Source organism: Hylobates moloch, unplaced genomic scaffold (assembly GCF_009828535.3).
Source record: "Hylobates moloch isolate HMO894 unplaced genomic scaffold, HMol_V3 SCAFFOLD_13, whole genome shotgun sequence".
Lineage (NCBI taxonomy): Eukaryota > Metazoa > Chordata > Mammalia > Primates > Hylobatidae > Hylobates > Hylobates moloch.
The window spans coordinates 26,448,234-26,473,561 of NW_026652288.1; the positions used below are offsets into that span (position 1 = coordinate 26,448,234).

The window sequence follows — 25,328 nt, forward strand, 5'->3', positions numbered from 1 at the left end:
TCAGACTCTCAAAACGATTCACAAAATGCTGTAATATCCACGATGCACCCTCACTGCACTGTCCCATCCGCCCCTTTTACAAATAGGAAGACCCAAAGATAAAAATAAGAAATCAAGGCCAGGCGCGGTGGTTCACGCCTGTAATCCCAATACTTTGGGAGGCCGAGGCGGGCGGATCACATGAGGTCGGGAGTTCGAGACCAGCCTGGCCAACATGGTGAAGCCCTGTCTCTACTAAAAATACAAAAAATTAGCTGGGCGTTGTGGCGGGCGCCTGTAATCCGAGCCACTCGGGAGGCTGAAGCAGGAGAATCGCTTGAACCCAGGAGGCGGAGGTTGCAGTGAGCCGAGATCATGCCATTGCACTCCAGCCTGGGCGACAGAGTGAGACTCCTTCTCAAAAAAATAGAAAAAAGAAACCCAAAAAAGGGGGGAGAGCGAGGAAGAGAAGGAAAAAAAAATTGGAAGACCTGGGCCATGATTTGCCAGGGTCATGGCGTGGCCACCGAAGCGCTCCAGGACGACTCTGCAGAGCGCGGGCACCGTGGCTCAGGCGCGCTCCCCGGGGGCGGGGCGAGCGGGAGGGGTCACGTGACACCCGGCCCGGAAGCGCTCGCGCAGGAGACCCCGGGTGACGGGGCCGGGCGCCGCTAAGTGGACCGAGCCCCAGCGTCTGCCGACATGGCCTGGACCAAGTACCAGCTGTTCCTAGCCGGGCTCATGCTCGTTACGGGCTCCATCAACACGCTCTCGGCAAAGTGAGTCTGGGCCCTGCTGGGCGTGCGGGCCCTGGCGACCCCCGCGCTCGTTCTACGCCTTCCCACTTCTTGGCCCTGCCCTCGCGGCTTCTTCTGCTTTCCCACTTGCCCTGGTCAGTTCGCGCGCTTTATGACCACCCAAGGGATGCGAGGCTCGGGGAAATGCGGAGCGGGGCTGCGCCCCGGCGGGGGGATCCGAGCCCCGGCTTTGATTTGCTGTACAGCCTCTGCGCCTGTTTCCACATCTTTTAACAGGAGGGTTGGCGGATTCCTTTCCGCGGCCCTTCCAGTGCTGGCGTCCAAGCCTGAGCACCTCCCTCCACGATCTGGGAGAGACCCCAGGACTTGTGCATACGAGCCACAGTAGTGGCTGTGCAGGCCGAGTGGCCCAGTGAGCGTGGAGGCCTCAAGCAGCAGACAGGGAGGTGCCCCACGGCCCTTCAAGGATGAGGGGTTAGAGCTGCGCCTTGAAGCTTAGGTGGGATTTCGGAATGTGTCTGAGACTTTAAGGCAAGGAAAGTCTACGGAAAGGCCAGATCAAAATCGATTGTAACCAGCATCAAATGCCCAGGTTAGATTTTTTCCCATAATCAGAAAAGTGCTTTTGAGCTGGGGAATGACATGTCGAAAGTGATATGATTCACTCAATGACATGAAGAGTCGTTTGGTGCAGGCAAAACCACTCCAAGACTGCTGCATGGCAGATGAGGGGAACTAGGAGATGGCAGTGAGAAGAGAAAGGAAGGGACAACTGGTGGGAGAGACCAGGTGCCAAATGGCCACAGGCCTGACCCACATGAGCAAGAAACAAGGATCACTCCAGGGTTTCTGCCTGGGAGAAGAGAAGTGCCATTAACTCAGACAGAGAGGGCAAGTGGCCAGTTCAGCTCTGATGTATGGGGGTGAGACAGGGGGACAGTTCCCAGGAGGTTAGGGACTAAGGACCCAGGGCAGTCATGAGGCTGAGGGACAGGGCCTAGCCTCCCCTCTGTTGTGGGCAGGATGGCATTTCTTTGTCTCTCTCTGTTTCCATCTCAGGGCAGGGCCTTCCTGCCCCTCCTTTTCTTGTTGCCCAGGCTGGAGTGCAATGGCACGATCTCGGCTCACTGCAACCTCCACCTCCTGGGTTCAAGCGATTCTCCTGCCTCAGCCTCCTGAGTAGCTGAGATTACAGGCATGCGCCACCACATCCGGCTAATTTTGTATTTTTAGTAGAGACAGGGTTTCTCCATGTTGGTCAGGCTGGTCTTGAACTCCCGACCTCAGGTGATTCGCCACCTTGGCCTCCCAGAGTGCTGGGATTACAGGTGTGAGCCACCGTGCCTGGCCCCTGCCCCTCCTTTTCACCATAAGAGCTGCAGTGCCCAGTGGCCTTTGTCTGAAATGATACCAAGGTACATGGAGAACAGTGGACAGTGGCCCTCTCCAGGTTAGACCTCATGTCCATCTGGGCCCTGTCAGGCTCCAGAGCGAGGTGGGATCGGTGTGGTGTGGAGAAGCCCTCATCAGGAGCTTTTCCACTCTGAAGATGGTGTTCCAGGTCCCCTAGGTTTTCTATCCGGCTTCACACTTTGAGAAACTGTGAGCTTTTTAAGGGGAAATGGCCATTTCTTATTCATTTTTGAGGCATTTATACCTAGCAAACTCCATCAGTGGTATGAAAAGTGCCTCATCAGGCATGTATAAGGTACCTACCGTGTGTGAGGGAAGGGGACAGAAGTGACCAAGAGGTGATCCCTGCCTTTGAGATGCTTGGAATCTGAGGTGGAGGAGACAGACATGTACGCACACGGCAGTCACAGTGTTCTCCCTTCCTCAAACGGTGGGCACAGTCGGTGGAGCCCTGGGTGGGCCCCACCTGTTCCTCTGGTTCACCTCTGGCCAACTGTGCCTTGTGGAGAACTGCTAGCTTCCCAGGCCCTGCATCCTCCTGAGGATCACTCCTCATGCTGAATCCTTAGCTGTTCAGAGGCCCCAGCCTGAGGGCTCCCATCTCAGGATCTGAACGCAGCAAAGCAAATCTTCTGTTCTGTCATGCCAGCCAACGCCTCTGTAAAGTGCTTAGAGAGTGGCTGTAAGTCCATCAGGGCTGCTGCCTGCAAGGAGAATCCAGACTGCCAGTTACTGCTGGTGTAAGCTGTGCTGTCTCACCTCCTTCCTTAGAAAACTCCAAATCAGTCAGGTAGGAAGCTTAGAGATCCTCAATCCCAGAAAGTGTCACCCTTAGAGGCTGCCTGAGAGTCAGGAAAGAGACTGCCAGGTGACAGACTCAACTTTTGGTCCTGTCCCCTGCCTGACAGCTGGTGTGGGGCCTCTCAAGATCCTCCCACCCCAAGACGGGCCCCCAAATTGGACCCTAAACAGTGTTCTAAGGTCAAACCACGAGAAGGATACTCTTAGGGAGAAAGAACGTGTGGGAGCAGCTGCGTACACCCCGATGTGAAGTATGGATTTGAAATCACATTTCTGGCTGGGCACGGTGACTCACACCTGTCATCCCAGCACTTTGGGAGGCGGAAACAGGTGGATCACTTGAGGTCAGGAGTTTGAGACCAGCCTGACCAATATGGTGAAACTCCATCTCTACTAAAAATACAAAAATTAGCCGGGCGTGGTAGTGTGCACCTATAGTCCCAGCTACTCGGGAGGCTGAGACAGGAGAATTGCTTGAACCTGGGAGGCGGAGGTTGCAATGAGCCAAGATTGCACCACTGCACTCCAACCTGGGTGACAGAGTGAGACTCGGTCTCAAAAAAAAAAAAAAAAAGAAATCACATTTTTGACCCACGATTTCCAGCAGGCACAGATGGACAAGCATGTGCTAACAACTAGCAGAAGCATCTCATGCACAAAGAGCACCTCACATGCCCCAGGCCCTGCTCTGCCCTTTCATGTGTGAACTCAGGGAATTCTCATAACCACACCCTAACAGGCGGAGATAGGGGCTGATATTCCTGTATAAGGAAACTGAGGTAGGAAATGATTAAATTCCTTAATCAAGTTCAACTTAGCTACTAAGTGGCAGAGTTTATAGTTGAGCCAGCATGGTCTGGCTCTAGTATCCATGCTCTTAACCACCACTGGAGGGTGTGGCTGGGGACTTCTCCAGTCATTTTGGGGTCATTTACAGTTGTTAAAAGCATAGAAATCATCCAGTCTAATCCCCACAATTTACGAAGGAGGCCTCAGGAGAAGTTTCTTTCTGTGATTCAACTGTTTGGTGTCTGAATGAAGGCTGGAACCCAGGCCTCAGGACTTTAAGTCCTGTTCTTTTATGACTGTGGTACCCCAAAGTCCCTCCTTCCTGGGGGTTTGCTGTCACAGCTCCCCAGGCCAGGACAGACAAGCCTGTGCTTGTGGAAGTTGTAAACCTGTAAGTGGCATCTGCCCTCTCAGCCTTTGATGTGTCCTTTCTCCAGGACTGGGCGGCAAGCCTCTCAGCCAGCCCGGAGACCCTGCTGACAGGGTCCTCCCGCTGGAGCCCAGGCCACTCAAGGTTCAGACTGACAGCCTATGGTTGTCTCTGGCAGTTTCTTGGCCTGTGACAAGAGCATGATGTTTCCCTTCCCAGGTTCTTGGGAGGAAGAAAGGCAGTGGATGAGGAAGCACATCTGAGCACGTGCTGCCTGTTGTGCTGGGGCCGCAGGTCAGCTTTCCTCTCTGCACGCTCAGCAGGCTTTGGGAGACTGCCACCAGCCATGCTGGCCCTGTGGCCCCATCCCTGGGTCCTGGCAGGGGGCCCCTCCCTGTGAAGTGGCTTCTTCTTTCCCTGGCTGTTTTCTCAAAACCTCCTCACTAGCACCTTCTGTCGATCATCTTCTTTAGGCCAAGCCATTTCTGTCTGCCTGAGCCAGTACCCCATCCGCAGGTACTCATTTCAGAACCCCAGTCTCCTGAATCCAACTGAGGTTCTACATATGAAGAGCCGGGATCAGCTGGGCACTGTGGCTCCAGTCTGTAATCCCAGCACTTTGGGAGGCTAAGGTGGGATGATCATTTGAGCCCAGGAGTCAAGATCAGCCTGGACAACATAGGGAGACCTCGTTCTCTATAAATAATAATAATAATTAATTAATTAATAGAGCCAGGGTCAAGTAGATGCCCACTAAGTAAGGCTCAGCTCCCCTCCTAAGTTCTGCAGGCTGTAGGGCCCTCCCAGCCAGGCAGGGATATGAGCCTGACTTCCCTTCATGCCCAGGCCAGGGACCCTGCCAAGAAAGTGGCAGGAAGCCTGGAAACCACTAGGCCTCTACTAGAGAAGAGGTGTTTGCTCTTCTTCTGTGTCCTTTCTGTGCCAGCTCCAATGTTTGCCCTTGGCAGCTGCCCCCACCACCCTTGGGTTCCATGAACTGGCGTGGGATAATTGCTTTAAAGGGGTTGTTGGGCCAGCTTGAGGAAGCCTTAACTCAGGAGGACAGTGTAGTAGAGTGGAAAGTTCATGAAGCTTGGGAGCTGGGGAATAGATGAGCCACTGGACCTCTCTGAGCCTCAGTTTCCTCATCTGTAAAATAGACTTGGTGATCCCTGCCCTACCTTCTTCCTGGACACTGAAGATCTACTGAGGAAGGTTTCCTTTTTTTTTTTTTTGAGACCGAGTCTCGCTCTGTCACCCAGGCTGGAGTGCAGTGGTGTGATCTCAGCTCACTGCAAGCTCCGCCTCCCAGCTGCACGCATTCTCATGCCTCAGCCTCCTGAGTATCTGGGACTACAGGTGCCTGCCACCATGCCCGGATGATTTTTTTGTATATTTTTAGTAGAAACGGGGTTTCACTGTGTTAGCCAGGATGGTCTCCATCTCCTGACCTCGCCCATCTCAGCCTCCCAAAGTGCTGGGATTACAGGCGTGAGCCGCTGTGCCCAGCCTTTTTTTTTTTTAAAGACACTGTCTCTCTCTGTTGCCCAAGCTGGAGTGCAGTGGTGCCATCTCAGCTCACTGCAGCCTTGAGTCATCCTCTCACCTCAGCCCCCCAAGTAGATGGGACCACAGACACCTGCCACCATGCCCACCTAATTTTTGTATTTTTTGTTGAGACAGCGTCTTGCCATGTTTCCTAGGCTGGTCTCAAACTCCTGGGCTCAAGCAATCCACCTGCCTCAGCCTCCCAAAGTGTTGGGATTACAGGCATGCACCACCAAACCCAGCTTGAGGAAAGTTTTCTAGTCCATAGAGATGAGAGGGCTCACCATTGTCACCTCAGGAGCCAGGGCCACCTGCTGTGGCACCCCAGAGAGGGGAGAAGCCTTGGCCCTTCTGTTGGTCCCAGGCAGGAGAAAGAAGGGGACTCACTGGGCCTGACAAGCTGGGGACACAAGAGGAAGTGGCAGAGATTCTGTGAGAATGGCCACAGCTAATCTGCCCAAGCCAGCCCCATCGCCACTTCCTCAGTCTGTGTTCGCCACCCCCACTCACATGGACGTGCACACCTCCCAGAATGCTGAGCTTTGAGTTTGGGCCTGGCCATGCTAGGGAGTGACTCACCACCCAGCACGGAGAGCCCACTCCCCAGCCTGCCCGCCGAAAGGAGCTGCCTCAGCTTGTCCCCGCTAGGGCCCTTCGGGCCTCCTGCCCTGGAGGTCATCTCCCCTAGAATGCAGTGTCTGTGGAGAAGACAGGCCCACCTGCTGGGCTGCCCCCTCCTCCCACCAGCTAGGGGTGCAGGAACTCAGGAGAGCTTCAGAGCATCAGGGAGGGGGCGCATGACTGCCTGCTGAGCTTCCAGGGTACTGGCCCTGTCTCAACACCTGAGGAGCTGTGGGCCCCTCGAGCCCTCTCTGGCGCTGGGTTCCTGTCTGTCAAATAAGGAGTTTCGTTCAGCTGATGGCTGAGTTTCTTCTGTTTCAGCATTGTGGCTCCGTGAACTGCAGGGACAACAGCCTGAGGCCCTTCCAGCCACCTCTGCCTTAGCCAGCAGGACAGGTTCCAGATGTTTTTCCAGTAGCTTTCAGGCTGAAGCGGAGCTGGGGCCACGTTGACCCCAACAAGGGGGAGATGGCTTCTGCTCAGTGAAGGGAGAGGAGAAAGGGCAGAAAATGAGTTTTGCTGCATACCTGCCATGTGCCAGGTCATGTATATATCCTTATATCATGTATTGCTTCTGACAGTTTGTCAGTGTTGGTATGATTATCCCTGTAACTTGTCCAGCCTGTGGGACTCAAAACTCTGGGTTTTCTCTGTATTCTGCCTTTTCTGAGTATAAATTCAAGCAAGGTTTGACCCTGGATCTGCCTTAAGCCTCAGAGTCCCCATCTAAAATGAGGATCCTTGTTGTAAGGCTTAACGGGACAGCCCCCATGAAGTGTCCTATGAATTGTGCATTTAAGGAAACATGGGCTGGGTGCAGTGGTTGACACCTGTAATCCCAGCACTTTGGGAGGCTGAGGCAGGTCAATCTCTTGAGGCCAGGAGTTTGAGGCCAGCCTGGGCAGCATAAACAAGGCCCCATCTTTACAAAAAATACAAAAATTAGCCGGGCATGGTGGCCCATGCCTGTAGTCCCAGCTACTCAGGAGGCTGAGGTGGGAGGATCACCTGAGCCTTGGGAGGCTGAGGCTGTAGTGAGCCGTGATTGTGCCACCGCACTCCAGCCTGGGCGACAGAGTAATACCCTGTCTGAAGAAACAAAACAAAAAGGCAAACGTCGTTGGCCAGACACAGTGGCTTATACGTGTAATCCCATCACTTTGGGAGATCGATACGGGTGGATCACTTTAGGTCAGAAGTTCAAGACCAACCTGGCCAACATGGTGAAACTCTGTCTCTACAAAAAATATAAAAATTAGCTGGGCATAGTGGTGGGCGCCTGTAATCCCGGCTACTTGGGAGGCTAAGGCAGGAGAATCACTTGAACCTGGAAAGCAGAGGTTGCAGTGAGCCAGGATTGCGCCGCTACACTCCAGCCTGGGTGACAGAGGGAGGCTCCGTTTCAAAAAAAAAAAAACAAGAACAAAAACAAAAGACAACAAAAAACAAACGTTGTGAAGGACTGACAGCAAAGTGCTGCCCACCTTAGGGGTCACTGCTGTCATCCCCAGGCAAACTGGGGCTGGATTTTTGTTCTAGCCTGTGAGGCTGGGGTCTTTCTGATTCTGCGCCAGGAGTTGAAGCCTGTCTCCAATCCAGGATGAGAAGCCTGGCTTTCTGCCCCAAGGTACCTGCAGGCCTGAGCATCTCAGGCTGGGCAAGGCAGCCCATGCTGCTGACACCCAATCCCTTGGGCTGTCAGCCTGCCCCAGGCCCTCAGATACAAAAAGATTCCGTTTCCCCAGCCGGGAGCGCTGCCAGCCAGGCCTGTCTAGGCAGACCTACCCGTGGAGAAAGCGAAGACAACCCCTGTGGGAGGTGGGGAGCTCAGCACCAGCCCTATAGTCAGCTCCCCGAGAAGCGCCCCAAACTTGGGGAAGGACAGGCCCCGAGGTGTTTCCCCTATGGACCAACTTGTTCTACCAGCAGGGGGCCCTCAGACTCGGGTGGGAAGTAGGACTCATGGAAACGTGTCTTCAGCTTCCATACCTGCCCCCTACAGACAAAAATAATAATAAAATAAACAATAATCCTTGCCTGAAGCTTCTGATCGACCTTCATGGACCTGGCAATAGCTCCCTTGTCCCTCCTAGAGGAGCCTTGGCTCCTGGCCTGGGGATTCCCATCTCTCTGACTTCACTTGCTCTGGGCAGTTGGCTCTGTGCCCTTGTTAAGGCTTGACCTCTTCTCTCTTCCTTGCTTTGCCTCTTTCACTCAGTTGCCTCATGCAGGCCTTCTCAGGGGCTCTTTCTGCAAAAGCAAGACTGGGTTCGAGAGCAGCCCTGCTGGGTCTGTGGCCCTTACCCACGTTCCATGTCCTGTCCTGGCCAGGGATCCAAGAGCCACCAGCAAATCAGGCAGAAATTAGGCACCATGGGTGCAGTGGCTCATGCCTATAATCTCAGCAACTCAGGAGGCTGAGGTGGGAGGATTGCTTGAGCCCAGGAGTTTAAGACCAGCCTGGGCAACATAGTGAGACCCTCTCTCTAAAAAAAAAGAGAAAGAAATGAGACTCCAGCCCATGAGGTCAGGTGTTTTCCTGACCTGGGGTGGAGGCTTCCCCAGCTCCCAGACTCCCTGTTCCATAGCAGGCACTTTCTTTGCCCCACTGGTACTGGGACTGGTTACAGCCTGGTCCCCAAGCCATGCCAGGCTCTAGGTTTCTCTCTGCCTTCTAAACAGTTCTGTCCGAACTTCTCCCTTCAACTCTCCTTTGCCCCTGCCATTCCCAAGAACCACAAGCAGTCTTAACTACCCCTCTTTCTTTTTTTTTTTTTATCTTAACAGCTTTATTGAGATATAATTCACATACCAGACAATTCACCCATTTAAGGTGTAAATTCAATATTGTTTAATATATTTACAGGGATAAGCAATGATCACTGCATCTAGTTTTAGAACATTTTAGTCCCTCCTAGAAGAAACCTAGTACTAACTACCCCTCTTTCTCCACATCTCCAGGAGCTGGTGGGGTCTCTCACTGTGGAATAGGTTTGCCATAGCCCTGTTTTCTTCCTCAAACTCAGAGGCATATAGAAAAGCCAAAGCTGGACAGGGTCTTTGTCAAATCTAGACCCTAACTGCGGCACAACCAGTGGCACATGCTCTGGGGCATTGCGGGGGAGGTACAGGAACCAGAGGACTCCCCCCGCCTTTGGGAGCTGAGGCTCGCTACAGAGATGAGCCAATGGCTGTGCACTGCAATCTGACTGCCCTGGAAAGACATTTCAAGGAAAGGCATTTAATAAAAAGAAGTCCCAAGTCTTGCACTTTAGAGACATCCACTGCCTATGCAGGGTTTGCTGCAGTGGGAGCAGGTCGGTGGCCCACAGGAAACGGCTCTGGGTCCGTGTTGACTGTGATGTGACTGATGCATTTGGAGCTGTGTCAACAAACCCAGGGTGTCAACATGAGGGAGGGGCCACGCCTTGCTAGCCTCAGTCTGGGCCAGATCATATGCTCTTGGCTCTGGGCCTGAGTACACCAGAGTACTTCCAGAAGTCAGTGGCCAGGGGTGAAAAGTTAGGAGAGGCTGGAGCTGTTTAGCCAGGAGATGAGAAGATTCAGAAGGTCAACAAGTCCCCAGATACCTAAAGGGCTTTCAAATGAAAGATCAGACAAGACTCCACAGACCTAACCAAGCCCAGCAAAGATGAAATTCAAGACAGAGAATTTTCATGCACAGATGGCAGACAGTTCAGAGTGATTGGTGGTTAAGCTGCCCAAAGCACTATGCCGCAAAGGATTCTGGGCTTGTGTCTAGGCTCATTGGGGAAGTATGTCATAATCAGTCATCACCATCTGCCGGGTGCTGACTCGAGTTCATGCCATGAGTGTGATGTCTTTGCCACCTGCTTGAAAGTCAGCATTAGAAAGATCTTCCAAACCATTCAGGCTCTTTGAAGGTGAGCAGGTGGTCTGTATTAGGTGGTCATTTCCCAGGGCCCAAATACTCCTGTAGACCAGAGGTTCTTGATATTTTTCATGCCATGGGACTCTTTGACAGTCTGGCACAGCCTATGGACCTCTTCTTACAGTAATGTTTTAAAATGTGTAAATAAAAAGACCAAGGATTGGGTCGGGCGCAGTGGCTCACGCCTGTAATCCCAGCACTTTGGGAGGCCGATGCGGGCGGATCACTAGGTCAGGAGATCGAGACCATCCTGGCTAACACGGTGAAACACCGTCTCTACTAAAAACACACAAAAAAATTAGCCAGGCGTGGTGGCGGGCGCCTGTAGTCCCAGCTACTCCAAAGGCTGAGGCAGGAGAATGGTGTGAATCCGGGAGGTGGAGCTTGCAGTGAGCCGAGATCGTGCCACTGCACTCCAGCCTGAGTGACAAAGCAAGAGTCCGTCTCAAAAAAAAACAAAAAAACTCCTTGAGGTGAAGACTGGCCCCTTTGAGAGAGGGAGCCCCACTCTGGGGCCCAGTCACCCAGGTCTGGGCCTCTTGACATTGAGAAGTGTGAGCCTCTTCACTAGCACCAGGGCAGGATTCTGCCAGGGTCTGACCTTCCCTCTCTCTCCTACAGATGGGCGGACAATTTCACGGCTGAGGGCTGCGGAGGGAGCAAAGAGCACAGCTTCCAGCATCCCTTCCTCCAGGTATCTGGCCCTGTCCCTCCTACCTCCTGTCTCCCGGGCCTCAGACCAGGCACTCCCTCCACCCATGAGGCCAGGCTGTTTCCTGACCTAGAAGTGGAGGCGTCTCCTGCTCCCAGAAGAGCCATCCACTTCTCTCTCTCCCTCCCCAGAGCAGAATCCAAGGTCTAGAAGAGGGCAAAGAGCACCATCCTCTGCAAAAGCCCTGGCAAGTGGTCATGTCCTCACCACATCCAAGTCAGGACACATGGAAAACATCAACCCTAGTGACAAGAGTTGGCTCTCTATCCACTGGGAGGCCAGACCCCAATTGGGACAGGGCAGACACCATAAATGGAAGACACTATTTGTTGAACTGAGAATCAGGAGACTCAAATGTAAGCCCTAGCTCTACCAGCAACTTGCTTTGTGGCCTTACATAAGTCTTTGAGCCTCTCTTGGGTCTAGGTTTCTCCACCTGCAATTTGACTAGGGGTTGGCCTAGATGGATGGCTTTCAGAAAGGGCTCTGCACAGCCTTAGGGTTCATCAGGATGTATGGGGGCTTTGGGGCAGACCTAGGAGGCTGTCTCTAGCCTCCATGGCTGGTCCACATTTGTCTATTGTACATGTTGGGGTTCTGGGTAAGCTCTTGTTTGACAGAAGTTTGCATTAAAAAAAAATAGTTAAAGATGATCCCCAAGGTCCCTTCCAGCTCTGAAGTCCTTGGGTTTTCATCCCTGCAGGCAGTGGGCATGTTCCTGGGAGAATTCTCCTGCCTGGCTGCCTTCTACCTCCTCCGGTGCAGAGCCGCAGGGCACTCGGACTCCAGCGTAGACCCCCAGCAGCCCTTCAACCCTCTTCTTTTCCTGCCCCCCGCGCTCTGTGACATGACAGGGACCAGCCTCATGTATGTGGGTGAGTAACCAGGCCAGGCTGAGAAGGGCTTAGGGGAAGCTGTGGCTGAAGGGGCTACTGGTGAAACAGCCCCATCCCACCCGCCTCCACTTCATCCCACCAGACTTCACACGCACAGGCACATAGGCAGGACTGATCGAGCACTTACTACGAGCTTGGCATGTGTCCATCCCCAAAGACCCCTTAGTGACAGATGGCCTTCGCCTTGGGAAGCTAACTGTCATTTGTTTCTCCTTTCCTAGCTCTGAACATGACCAGTGCCTCCAGCTTCCAGATGCTGCGGGGTGCGGTGATCATATTCACTGGCCTGTTCTCGGTGGCCTTCCTAGGCCGGAGGCTGGTGCTGAGCCAGTGGCTGGGCATCCTAGCCACCATCGCGGGGCTGGTGGTCGTGGGCCTGGCTGACCTCCTGAGCAAGCACGACAGTCAGCACAAGCTCAGCGAAGTGATCACAGGTGCGTCCAGGGGCAGGGACACGAGGCTGCCCTATCCTGCCCTGTCCTCCTTGGGAGCCCAGCAAAGACTCATACAGGCTCTGCCATGTGCCATATGCCAAGCCCTGGGTGAGGTGGGTAGTTCTGGAGGTGATGGATAGAATGTAGGGAAGACTGCAAAGGGATGTGGCTCCACCAAGGATGTGTGGCAGTCTGGGCAGGGCGAGGGGCTGGCTTGTCCTTTGATATAGATGCAGACATACAAACTACTGGATTTGGGAGTGGAAAGGAATGGGTGCTTACCAAGTGCCCAGCCTGGTGCTGAGCACTGTGTGTTCATCATCACAGTGACTCCCACAGGCCCCGAAGGGATGCATCACAGCCCATTTTACAATGAAGTGACTGTCCTGGGTCACTTAGGGTCAGGATCAACCAAGAAATGTCTATCTTAAAGCCCGTTGCTTCTTGAAAGACCTGCGTCTTACCCCGTGGGGCAGCTCTTAGACACAGGCAGGCCTCGGAGGCCTCAGCCTGGTGCTGCTGGCCTGCCCCTCAGGGACCAGGGAATCAGGGACCGGCAGTGGTGACTGTGCCTGTGAACTATAGGGGGCCCTGCAGAGGTCAGGGGCTGGCATGTTCTGTCCCTGTGGCCATGCTCTCCTGGCCCCCAGCCCCAGTGCAGCCCTGTTCTCATCTGGGTCCCTTCTTCCCCACAGGGGACCTGTTGATCATCATGGCCCAGATCATCGTCGCCATCCAGATGGTGCTAGAGGAGAAGTTCGTCTACAAACACAATGTGCACCCACTGCGGGCAGTTGGCACTGAGGGTGTGTGTGGGCACAGGGGCCTGGAAGGAGTGGGGTAGAAGGGAGCGTGGGGAGCTGAGCACAGAACAAGGTGCCAGGGTTCACTTGTGGGGGGTGAACTTCCTGCCCCCCCTTGCCTTCCAGATGTGTTTTGACAAATCTTCTGACACCTGCTGTGCCAGGAGCTAGAGGAGACCAAGGACAGAGATGAATGAGATGCAAGGCCTTCAGAGGAGGTGACCAGCAGGAAGAAAGGGCAGTCAGTGAATTCAAACTTGGACCACTTGTGCTCAACTGATGTCTCATTGGCCATGCCTATCTGAGTCTCTCAGGACAGAGAGGGTGGCATTCGAGCTGTAAATTTCAACAGGCAGTAGTAGGAGCAACTCCAAACAGAGCAAAGGCACGAGTGGCTGGACGTGAAATTGAAAACCAGTGAGGAATAATTTGAGTGTAGCCGGGTGCGGTGGCTCACGCCTGTAATCCCAGCACTTTGGGAGGCCAAAGCGGGTGGATCACCTCAGGTCAGGAGTTTGAAACCAGCCTGCCCAACATGGCAAAACCCCGTCTCTACAAAAAATACAAAAATTAGCTGGGCATGGTGGTGTATGCCTGTAGTCCCAGCTACTCAGGAGACTGAGACAGGGGAATCACTTGAAATGGGGGAGCGGAGCCTGCAGCAAGCCGAGATTGCGCCACTGCACTCCAGCCTGGGCAACAGAACGAGACTCCATCTCAAAAAATAATAATAATTTGAGTGCAGTACAGGTTTGATGTTGGGGAAATAATCAGGAATTAAGTAGGTCAGGGTCCTGTCATTAGGGAACTTTACTATCAGCCAAGTAGATTTAGACTTTAAATGACAGTCAGGGAGGAATCACTGAAAGTTTTTGAGCAGGGAAATAACTATCAAAATTATGAGATTAGCAAGATAGAGCTGTGCTTTCAAAGAATGGCCTGGGGGCTAGTGCCTGTTGGGGAGCAGCTCTTATCTGGCCCCCAGTGAGCTGAGGGACTTAGGCAGAATGTGAATCAGCTATGTCACTGAGCATGCAGTCTACTTCCACTCATTTCTGTTTTCTAGCAAGACCTTAATGAGTGAAGCAGTGCATGGACTTACCTTCTGGCGCAAGCTCCTTGTCACAGACCAGTAACACACTGAACTAGAAAGCTGTGTTTTTCCAAACTTGTGAAAATAATGTAGTCAGTTGCAGCTGGCAGTTCTATTTTTAAATGAGTAGAATTTTTAAATATCAGAGCATTGTATACTGTAAGGGTGGTTATGTTTGTGTGTGTGTGTGTGTGTATGTGTGTGTGTCCATGAACCTGTGCATACGTGTACTGGGTCACAATATAAAATGTATTTCTTACTCTTGATGCAGTCAAAAAAACCCTGAGTAAAAGTGAAGGGACAGCTAGAACCCATCTAATAGGCCACAAGCTCCTGATGAGAGGCTGAGGGATGTGAAAGGAGGGAGCCGGCATGAGGACCACTGGGAGGGAATGACCCGAGATCAGAGGAGGCCAAGCCAGTGGGCTGTGCTGGGGGTCTGGGGGAAGGTGGAGAGTGTAACTGTCTCCTCTACTCCCCAGGCCTCTTTGGCTTTGTGATCCTCTCCCTGCTACTGGTGCCCATGTACTACATCCCTGCCAGCTCCTTCAGTGGAAACCCTCGTGGGACGCTGGAGGATGCATTGGACGCCTTCTGCCAGGTGGGCCGGCAGCCACTCATTGCCGTGGCACTGCTGGGCAACATCAGCAGCATTGCCTTCTTCAACTTCGCAGGCATCAGCGTCACCAAGGAACTGAGTGCCACCACCCGCATGGTCCTGGACAGCTTGCGCACTATTGTCATCTGGGCACTGAGCCTGGCACTGGGCTGGGAGGCCTTCCATGCACTGCAGATCCTTGGCTTCCTCATACTCCTTATAGGCACTGCCCTCTACAATGGGCTACACCGTCCGCTGCTGGGCCGCCTGTCCAGGGGCCGGCCCCCGGCAGAGGAGAGCGAGCAGGAGAGACTGCTGGGTGGCACCCGGACTCCCATCAATGATGCCAACTGAGGTTTCCTGGATGCCTCAGGAATCCTGCCACCCGGGTGCTCCTTCACCCTGAGACTGAGGCCACACAGGCTGGTGGGCCCCAAATGCCCTGTCCCCAAGGCCTCACCCTGTCCCCTCCCTGCAGAACCCCCAGGGCAGCTGCTGCCACAGAAGATAACAACACCCAAGTCCTCTTTTTCTCACTACAACCTGCAGGGTGGTGTTACCCAGCCCCCACAAGCCTGAGTGCAGTGGCAGACCCCAGCTCTCTGGACCCCTCCTACAGCACTAGAGCTAAATCATGAAGTTGAATTGTAGGAATTTACCACCCTAGTGTATCTGAATCATAAACTGGATTATCATAGTTATCTAGTTTATGAATCATAAGCTAGATTTGATTCTCCAAAGAAGAAAAGTCAGTGAGCAAATTTAAACCAGAACTAAGCATTATATTTTCTTTTTTTTTTTTTTTTTTTTTTTGAGACAGTCTCGCTCTGTCGCCCAGGCTGGAGTGCAGTGGCACGATCTTGGCTCACTACAACCTCTGCCTCCCAGGTTCAAATGATTCTCCTGCTTCAGCCTCCCAAGTAGCTGGGATTACAGGTGCATAACACCATGCCTGGGTAATTTTTGTAGAGATGGGGGTTTCACCGTGTTGGCCAGGCTGGTCTCAAACTCCTGACCTCAGGTGATCTGCCTGCCTCGGCCTCCCAAAGTGCTGGGGTTACAGGTGTGAGCCACCATGCCCAGCCATAACTAAGCATTATGTTTTCTAAAACTTCTAAGATCCTCCCTAAACCCATCTGGAGATCTGGGTTTTAGCCCACACTCTGCCTCAAACTCACTGTAGCTCCCAGCACATTACCCAGTTGCTCTGGGTAGTAGGTGTTATGCTCTGGGAAGTAGATGTTGATGTTGTGGCCTTAGTGCCTTCCGGCCCCAGCATTCCATGGGACTGTGATCTTGACCAACCTGAGAAAACAGTAACAGCCCATCCACTGGAAATACCCCTCTGCCCACGGCACCACCCTTCTGTGCTGTTTTTTTGTTTTTGTTTTTGTTTTTGTTTGTTTCTTCTTTTTGAGACAGTCTTGCTCTGTTGCCAGGCTGGAGTACAGTGGTGTGATCTCGACTCACTGCAACCTCCCCCTCCCGGGTTCAAGCAATTCCCCTGCCTCAGCCTCCTGAGTAGCTGGGACTACAGGCGTGTGCCACCACACCCGGCTAATTTTTTGCATTTTTTAGTAGAGATGGGGTTTTGCCATGTTGGCCAGGATGGTCTCGATCTCCTGACCTCATGATCCACCTGCCTCAGCCTCCCAAAGTGCTGGGATTACAGGCATGAGCCACCGCACCCAGCCCTTTTTTTTTTTTTTAAGAGACGGTCTTGCTGTGTCACCCAGGCACAGCTTACTGCAGCCTTGAACTCCTGGGATCAATCAGTCCTCCTGCCTCAGCCTCCTGAGTAGCTAAGACTAACAGGTATGTACCACCATGCCTGGTTTATTTATTTTTTTTTTTTTTTGCAGAGATGGGTCTCACTGTGTTGCCCAGGCTGATCTCAAACTCCTAGCCTCAAGCGATCCTCCCATCTCAGCCTCCCAAAGTGCTGGGATTACAGGCCTGAGCCACCACACCTTGGCAACAGAGTGAGACCTGTCCCTGTTTTCTTGCTCTTACTCTCACCTCCGAGGCCTCCTCTGCCTGGGAGAGATTGCAGGGAAATTCCAGGCAGCCCTTGTCAATTGTTTTTATGAATTCTTTTTTTTTTTTTTTTTTTTTTTTGAGACGGAGTCTCTCTCTGTCCCCCAGGCTGGAGTGCGGTGGCGCGATCTCGGCTCACCGCAACCTCCACCTCCTGGATTCACGCCATTCTCCTGCCTCAGCCTCCCGAGTAGCTGGGACCACAGGCGCCCACCAACACGCCCGGCTAATTTTTTTGTATTTTTTAGTAGAGACGGGGTTTCACCGTGTTAGCCAGGATGGTCTCGATCTCCTGACCTCGTGATCCACCCGCCTCGGCCTCCCAAAGTGCTGGGATTACAGGCTTGAGCCACCGCGCCCGGCCATGTTTTTATGAATTCTTTACCTGCTCCTTTAAAGACAAGGAAACTGGGGCCCAAAGTTCTAAGTTGTTTGGCAAATGGAGTCTCCTACTCTCAGTTCCTGCAAGGACCTGGGGGACCCCCAGGTCCAGCAGCCACATGATTCTGTAGCAGACTGGGACTTAGAGCACATCTGGATCTCAGCTCCACCCCTGGCAACCTGCCTGCCTAGAGAACCCCCAAGATGACAGACTTCCCAGGATTCTGCCATTTAGAGTAATTCTGGTATCCTGGGCGTTGCGTTAAGTTGCTTAACTTTCATTCTGTCTTATGATAGGCTTCAGAGGTGGGAACAGATGAAGAAACCATACCCCAGAGAAAGTTAAGTGACTTCCTCTTTATGGAGCCAGTATTCCAACCTAGGTTTACCTGATACCAGACCTGTGGCCCCACCTCCCATGCAGGTCTCTGTGGGGTCTTTGGGATGGATCTTCTAGGGCTGGGCTGGAAGCCTCATGTACTGTTGTCCTCTAGGTAACCACCCTGAAGAGAAGGGGTGGCATCAGGAACCTCAGGGAACCAAGCAGACTTTGGTCCAGTGCTGCTCCTTGGAACAGTTGAGTGCAGCCTTAAACCATTCTCCTGGGCAGCTCAGTCATAAAACACTGAATGCCTGCCTTAAAATAGCCTCTGAGGGAAGGGAGCTGTTGACAAGTGAAGCCCTCAGGTTGTGTGGGATTCCAGCAGGTTATTATAGCTTGTGGGGGAAAAGAGGGTCCATTCCACCAGCTTTGAATCCCAGGGTCCCCTCAGCTTCTCTTGGCCACAGTGTCTGTCCCAGGAAGAAGCAAATGGACAGTGAGGATGATGGAGAGACTACAGCTGCCTTGTCTAAAACCTGGGATCTTAAGAGTGTTATTTTGGCTTTATTTTTTAAAAAAAAGAAAAGGAAAATTGGCAATTAATCCATTCTCGCATTGCTATAAAGAAATACCTGAGACTGGGTGATTTAATTTATAAAGAAAAGAGGTTTAATTGGCTCGCAGTTCTGCAGGCTACACAGGAAGCATAGCAGCATCTGCTTCTGAGGAGGCCTCAGGAAACTTACAATCACAGTGGAAGGCAAAGGGGAAGCAGACACATCTTACGTGGCCAGACTAGGAGCAAGGGGGTGCAGGAGGAGGTGCCACACACTTTTTAAACAACCAGATCTCACAAGGACACTCTCAAGAGGACAGTACCAAGTGGAATGCTGTTAAACCATTCATGAGAAATTGATCCCCATGATCCAGTCACCTCCCACTAGGCCCCACCTCCAAGATTGGGGATTACATTTCAATATGAGATTTGGGTGGGGACACATCCAAACTATATCAGCAGTATTGGACATTTTTCATGAAAGAGAAGGGGCACAAGAGGGTGTCTGGAGCTAGCCTCTAGAATGTTGGTGTGGAAAATCTAATGTTTGAAAAGCATACCAATTGCCTAGTCTTCCATTCATTGTTCTAATGAAGAAACCCAAAAAGCAGAAGGAACCTCCCAAGGGTCACACAGCCAGTTACAGGCAAAAGTCAGATGTCCTGGTTCTCAGTCCTTGCCTGTCCCATTCTGCCACAGATACTGCAGCCAGAGGGCAGGCATGGTGGCTCACGCCTGTAATCCCAGCACTTTGGGAGGCCGAGGTGGGCGGGTCACCTGAGGTCAGAAGTTCGAGACCAGCCTGGCCAGCATGGCGAAACCCTGTCTCTACTAAACATACAAGAATTAGCTGGGCATGGTGACACAAGCCTGTAATCTCAGCTACTCGGGAGGCTGAGGCAGGAGAATCGCTTGAACCCAGGAGGCGGAGTTTGCAGTGAGCCAAGATCATGCCGCTGCACTCCAGCCTGCGTGACAGTGAGACTCAGTCTCAAAAAAGAAAAAAAAGCTTAAGAATAAAGATATAAAGAAAAAATGTTTTTGTATACTTGCACAGTGTGTGTTTTAAGCTAAGTGTTATTAACAGAGTCAGATTTTACAGTTAAAAAGCTTATAAAGTTAAAATGGTACATTAAGCTAAGGTTAATTTATTACTGAAGAAGGAAAATTTTTCTTTTTAGAGACAGAGTTTTGCTGTGTTGCTGTCACTGGGGTGCAGTGGCATGATGCTATCTCACTGTAGCCTTAAACTCCTGGACTCAAGCGATCCTCCTGCCTCAGCCTCCCGAGTAGCTGGCACTACAGGCATGCACCACCGTGCCCAGCTAATTTTTTTTATTTTCTGCGGAGATGAGTTCTCACCACATTGCCCAGACTGATCTCGAACTACTGGGCTCAAACAATGCTCCTGCCTTGGCCTTCCAAAATGTTAGGATTACAGGGGTGAGCCAGTGTACCCAGCCCATTTTTTACACTGTTTTTTTACTGTACCTTTTCTAGGTTAGATATGTTTGATACACAAATACCATTGCGTTACAGTTGCCTACAGTATTCAGTACAGGAACATGCTGCACAGGTTTGTAGCCTAGGAGCAATAGGCTATACCATATAGCCAAGGTGTGTAATACACTATACCATCTAGGTTTGTGTAAGTGCACTTTATGATTGCACAATGACAAAATCGTCTAACACATTTCGCAGAGGATATCCCCATTGTTAAGCATGGGAACTATATAATGCCTTTATTATATATACATGACTATATAGTAAGGGCTATATGATAAGCTAGAGTTACCAGGGCAGTACAAAATGTTTTTTAAAAAATTAGCCAAGTGGCAGGGCACGGTGGCTCATGCCTGTAATCCCAGCACTTTGGGAGGCCGAGGTGGGTGGATCACGAGGTCAGGAGATCAAGACCATCCTGGCCAACTTGGTGAAACCCTGTCTCTACTAAAATACGCACAAAAAAAAATTAGCCGGGCGTGGTGGCGCACGCCTGTAGTACTAGCTACTTGGGAGGCTGAGGCAGGAGAATCGCTTGAACCCGGGAGGCGGAGGTTGCAGTGAGTGGAGGTCGCACCACTGTACTCCAGGCTGGTGACAAAGTGAGACTCCATCTCAAAAAAAAAAAAAAAATTAGCCAAGTGTGATGGTACATTCCTGTTAGTCCCAGCTACTCAGGAGGCTGAAGTGGGAGGATTGCATGAGTCCAGCAGTTCAAGGCTGCAGTTAGCTGTGATTGCACCACTATACTCCAGCCTAGACAATAGTGCAAGACCCTGTTGGGGGGGAATATATATATATATACACACACACACACACACACACAACATAGAATTTACCATTTTAACCAGTTTTAAGTGTACAGTTCAGTGGCATTAAGCACATTCACAGTGTTGTGCAACCATCACCACCATCCATATCCAGAATTTTTCATCTTCTCAAACTAAAACTCTCCACCTATTAAATACTAACTCCCCATTCCTCCCCTACTCGCTGGCAACCACCATTTTACTTTGTGTATGAGTTCGATTATTCCAGGTACCTCATACAGTATTTGCCCTATTTTTTTTAATTTTTGGAGACAGAGTCTTGCTCTGTTGCCCAGGCTGGAGTGTAGTGGCACAATCTCAGCTCACTGCAACCCTCCCCTCCCAGGTTCAAGCAATTCTCCTGCCTCAGCCTCCCGAGTAGCTGGGACTACAGGCGCGTGTCACCACGCCTGGCTAATTGTTTGTATTTTTAGTAGAAGCGGGTTTTCACCATGTTAGCCAGGATGGTCTCAATCTCCTGACCTCATGATCCGCTGGCCTCGGCCTCCCAAAGTGCTGGGATTATACAGGCATGAGCCACCACACCCGGCGTTGTCCTTTTTTTTTTTTTTTTTTTTTTTTTGAGACAGAGTCTCTTGTCACCTAGGCTGGAGTGCTGTGGCATGATCTCGGCTCACTGCAACCTCCACCTTTCGGGTTCAAGCAATTCTGCCTCAGCCTCCTGAGTAGCTGGGATTACAGGCGTGCGCCACAACACCTGGCTAATTTTTGTATTTTTAGTAGAGACGGGGTATCGCCATGTTGGCCATGCTGGTCTTGAACTCCTGACCTCGGGTGATCCGCCCGCCTCGGCCTCCCATTGTCCTGGGATTACAGGCGTGAGCCACCACTCTCGGCAAGATGGGGTTTCGCCATGTTGGCCAGGTTGGACGCGAACTCGAACTCAGGGGTTCTGAACAACTTGGTCTCCCAAAGCGCTGGGATTAGAGGCGTGAGCCACAGCACCCCGGCCCAGCATTTGTACCTTGGTGGACTGCCTTATTTCACTTAGCGTAACGTCCTCAAGGTTCATCTGTGTTGCAGCAGGTGTCGGAATTCCCTTCCTTTTAAAGGCTGAATAACATTGTGGTTTACACCCCATTTTGTTTATCCATTCATCTGTTGGCGGGCATTCAGGCTGTTTCTGCCTTCGGGCTGTTGTGAAGAATGCCGCTATCAACATGGGTGTGAGAATATCTGTTCAAGTCCCTGGCTATATTTAAATTCTTTTGGATATTTATCCAGAAGTGGAATTACTGGATCATCTGGTAATTCTATTTTTGATTTTTTGAGGAACCACCAATACTATTTTTCACAGCAGCCGCAGCATTTTGCACTCCCACCAGCAATGCACAAGGGTTCCATGAAATCACTAAATTTTATAACTAACATTTTTCCTGATTACAGTACATGTTCACTGTAGAACATTTAGAAAATGTAAGAAATAAAATTTAGAAAATTAAAATTCCCCTTACTCTACATACCGAGACATGACTTGAATTTTTATTATCCCCAACAAAGGGAAGAGATCATTTTTCTGGGACAATTGCGTTGCTATAGTGCCGAGGCCTGCCCTGCCCGGACCTCATCCTCAAAGCCTCGCCGATCCCGCCGTCCCCGCGACCCCAGGCGTCAGCAAAGTTCCTGCAGTTGAACTGGCTTCTGAGTATATCTGTGGATAGTTCCTGGAAGGGTCGCAGATACGACATGGGGTTGTCACATTCTCTATGGGTCTGTTTCCTCATCTTTAAAAGCCATCTCTGCGTTGCTAGGGCAAAGCATAAAATGTTTGAGGAAAGCGACTTGTCTAGAAAAGCACGTTCTACAAACACACCATCCACGTTCCAAACTGAGCTTCGGTGTTTTGACTGGAGGGCACCTGAGGATGTCAGTACGGTCCCTCAAAGACCAGCAACCAGATTTGGAAGCAGGGCAGGAGAATTTCCCGCCCCCTCTTCTTTAGGCGTCTATTGGTTGATTTTACCGTCAGTCTCCCCTATCCTCCTATCACCGCCGCTATTTGTATCTCGGTGCATGCTCTCATTGGCCCTACCTGCAGTCGCTTACGTAAGGGGCGTTCCAGAGTCAGCCACTGGGAGTCGCTAGATTCGTGTTTTAAAAAACGCCGGCCGTGAAGTGGGCGGAGCGAGAGATTTGAACGAGAGCGGCGCGGACTGCGGCCAAGCACCGGCTCCTGTGAGGCTCGCGGCCCAGCGTTCTCTGGGCTCCCCAGAAGCCAGCCTTTCGCTCCCGGACCAGGCAGCCCGAGCAGGAGCCGTGGGGCCTGGCACCAGCACCCTCCGCGGCGTGCCATGGGCCCGCGCCGCCGGATCCGCAAGCCCGAGGCCCCGAGGAGGCGCAGCCCGAGCCCGACCCCCGGCCCCTCCCGGCGGGGCCCCTCAGGTAACCGGCCGCGGCCCCATCTCGTAGAGGAGAAAACCGAGGCTCGCAGGCGGAGCCCGGTTCTCCCGAGTCCCGATCCCGTGGCCTTCCCTGCTGGGGGACGACGCGGTTCCGCCGTCCGGCATCCGCTCCGGGCACGGGCGGTGCCAGCCCTGCGAGGGACTGGAGCAGGCGGTTCCGAAAGCGGGAAGGGACCGGCGTAGCCACTTGGCTCCTAACGCCGTCTTCTTGTTAGGACTAGTGGTTATCCAGCGCCCACCGCCCACTGCCAACCAGGCATTGCCTCCCACTGTTCGTGCGTTATCTCAGCTTCATATCGTGCCCATTTTACAGCTAATGAGAAAGCCGACGCACAGGCCAGAGAGCTTGAGCAGAGTCACACAACTTGTTGTTCTGGCGGACACGGGATTTCCAATCCTCTGTGCATTTCCAATACTTTTGTGCATTTTTTAATTGCAAAAGTATTGACTGCTTTCGGTGACGATTTCAAACAGGAGTCCTCTTAGGAGGTGTCTTTCAGGTTTTTTTTTTCCTTCCGGGAGAGGCAGTTAGGCCTTGAACCGAGGCCCTCTGCGCTGCTCACTCTGTTGCCTTCCAGAGTTTGTGTCCGGGGAACGGGGCCGAAGTCTGTGTCTTCATTGCCTGTAATGGTGAGCTGGTGGATGGGAGACCCAAGGGCAGGAGGAGGCAGATGCCTGTATGCTACACGGTGGCAACAGCTGCTTTACTTATCTCTTAACTCTTGCTACGTAGCTATGAGGAAGATGGGAAGTGTATTGTAGTTTCTTTGTTTCATTGTTTTTTGTAGAGACTGGGTCTCCCTATGTTACCCAGGCTGGTCTCAAACTCCTGGCTTCAAGTGATCCTCCTGCCTGGGCCTCCCAAAGTGCTGGGATTACAGGCATGAGCCACTGTGCCTATAAGCTTTTTGGTTTTTTGTGTTTTTTTGAGGCCCATCGCCCAGGTTGGAGTGCAGTGATGCCACGAGGGTTCACTGCAGCCTCAACTTCCCAGGCTCAGGTGCTTCTCCCACCTCAGCCTCCCAAGTAGCTGGGACTACAGGCATATGCCACCATGCCGGCTAATTTTTTGTATTTTTAGTAGAGATGGGATTTTGCCATGTTGCCTAGGCCGGAGTAGGTTGTTTCTAGATGTTGCTGTTGCGAATGGGATTTTTTTTCTTTCCCAAAACATGAACATTTAACCTTTGCTTCCAGCCAACTTGCTGAATTCTCATTCATCCTAGTCTTTTTTAGTTGCTTCGGTTGGAATTTTTAAGTAGACTATTATGTCATCTGCAAATAACTTTTGAATCTTCCATTTTCGTTTCCACACATTTTATTTATTATTGTATGGTATTAGTAAGGCCCTGAGACTCACGAAGAGTGGTGTTTTGGCCATCTTTGTCTTGTTTGTAATTTTAACAGGAATATTAAGTATGATGTTTGCTGTTGCTTTCCAAGGTAGAAGCATCCTTCTACTCCTGCTTAAATGGAAGGTTTATCTCAAATGGGCAGTCAACACTTCTTGGCAGTCCTACCACCTTTGTCTGGTATTCTTTCTTCAATTTTAGAGACAGAGTCTCACTCTTGTCGTCCAGGCTGTAGTGCAGTGGTGCTATCTTGGCTCATTGCAGCCTTGACCTCCTGGGCTCATGCAGTCCTCCTGCTTCAGCCTGACAGACGTGCACCACCATGCTTGACTATTTTTAAACCTTTTTTGTAGAGACAAATTGTTTTGTCTCTACAAAACAAAAAAAAACAGCCATCGTGCCTGGCCTTTGTCTGGAATTCTTGCTTTTCCATTCTCCCCATGACTATTTCATACCTTTTTCTCCCTCCTCGACTTCCTACAGCTCCATTCCCCCCACTCACTCTTAGCCAATAATGGCCTCGACTAGGTGTCCCCCTTCCTATCAAAGCCCTTCCTTCTACATGGGGTCTTGGTCATATCCTTCTTTCACCTACAAAGAAGCTTTCTACCTGTGCTTAGATAAATCCAGACACTTCACACTGGCATTGGCACATGTGCTCTAGTATTTATGATCTTTTGTTTTGTTTTGTTTTTGTTTTTGAGACGGAGTTTCCCTCTTGTTGCCCAGGCTGGAGAGCAACGGCGTGATCTCGGCTCACCGCAACCTCCACCTCCCGGGTTCAAGCGATTTTCCTGCCTCAGCCTCCTGAGTAGCTAGGATTACAGGCATGCATCACCACATCCGGCTAATTTTGTATTTTTAGTAGAGACGGGGTTTCACCATGTTGGTCAGGCTGGTCTCCAACTGCCAACCTCAAGTGATCCGCCCACCTTGGCCTCCCAGAGTGCCGGGGATTAGCCCGGCCGTATTTACGATCTTAAGAGAAAGGGCAGGCCGGTCGCAGTGGCTCACGCTTGTAATCCCAGCACTTTGGGAGGCCGAGGCGGGCGGATCACGAGATCAGGAGATCGAGACTACGGTGAAACCCCGTCTCTACTAAAAATACAAAAAATTAGCCGGGCGTGGTGTCGGGCGCCTGTAGTCCCAGCTACTTGGAGAGGCCGAGGCAGGAGAATGGCGTGAACCTGGGAGGCGGAGCTTGCAGTGAGCTAAGA

The 25,328-nt window shown here is 51.7% G+C and overlaps 2 protein-coding genes across 4 annotated transcripts in view; both read left to right on the forward strand.

The window, feature by feature from the left end:
- The first annotated feature begins 611 nt into the window (after positions 1-611).
- SLC35F6 (solute carrier family 35 member F6) lies at positions 612-15,425 on the forward strand. Of its 2 annotated transcripts, XM_032172470.2 has the most exons (6): positions 612-758; positions 10,814-10,886; positions 11,608-11,779; positions 12,022-12,234; positions 12,930-13,040; positions 14,613-15,425. In XM_032172470.2, exons 1-6 carry the CDS (start codon positions 682-684, stop codon positions 15,080-15,082), a joined length of 1,116 nt encoding a protein of 371 aa, XP_032028361.1. In that variant the 5' UTR covers positions 612-681; the 3' UTR covers positions 15,083-15,425. The 2 variants fall into 2 exon arrangements, with proteins under 2 accessions (XP_032028361.1, XP_058283008.1); XM_058427025.1 differs by lacking the exons at positions 612-758; positions 10,814-10,886 and adding an exon at positions 11,041-11,260.
- Positions 15,426-22,510: 7,085 nt separating this feature from the next.
- Positions 22,511-25,328, forward strand: part of CENPA (centromere protein A) — a 46,437-nt gene continuing 43,619 nt past the window's right edge. For both annotated transcript variants that reach the window (XR_009209507.1, XM_032172471.2), the window contains exon 1: positions 22,511-22,739. Coding sequence is in view for 1 of the 2 variants with exons in the window: in XM_032172471.2 (XP_032028362.1) it covers positions 22,649-22,739 (91 nt within the window). In the remaining variant the exon portion in view is untranslated. The remainder of the gene's footprint in view (positions 22,740-25,328) is intronic.

Coding starts and splice junctions, on each gene's coding strand:
- SLC35F6 (XM_032172470.2), top strand. CDS start 682: ATGGCCTGGACCAAGTACCAGCTGTTCCTAGCCGGGCTCATGCTCGTT. Junction 759..10,813: donor ATCAACACGCTCTCGGCAAA/GTGAGTCTGGGC, acceptor TCTCTCCTACAG/ATGGGCGGACAATTTCACGG. Junction 10,887..11,607: donor TCCAGCATCCCTTCCTCCAG/GTATCTGGCCCT, acceptor TCATCCCTGCAG/GCAGTGGGCATGTTCCTGGG.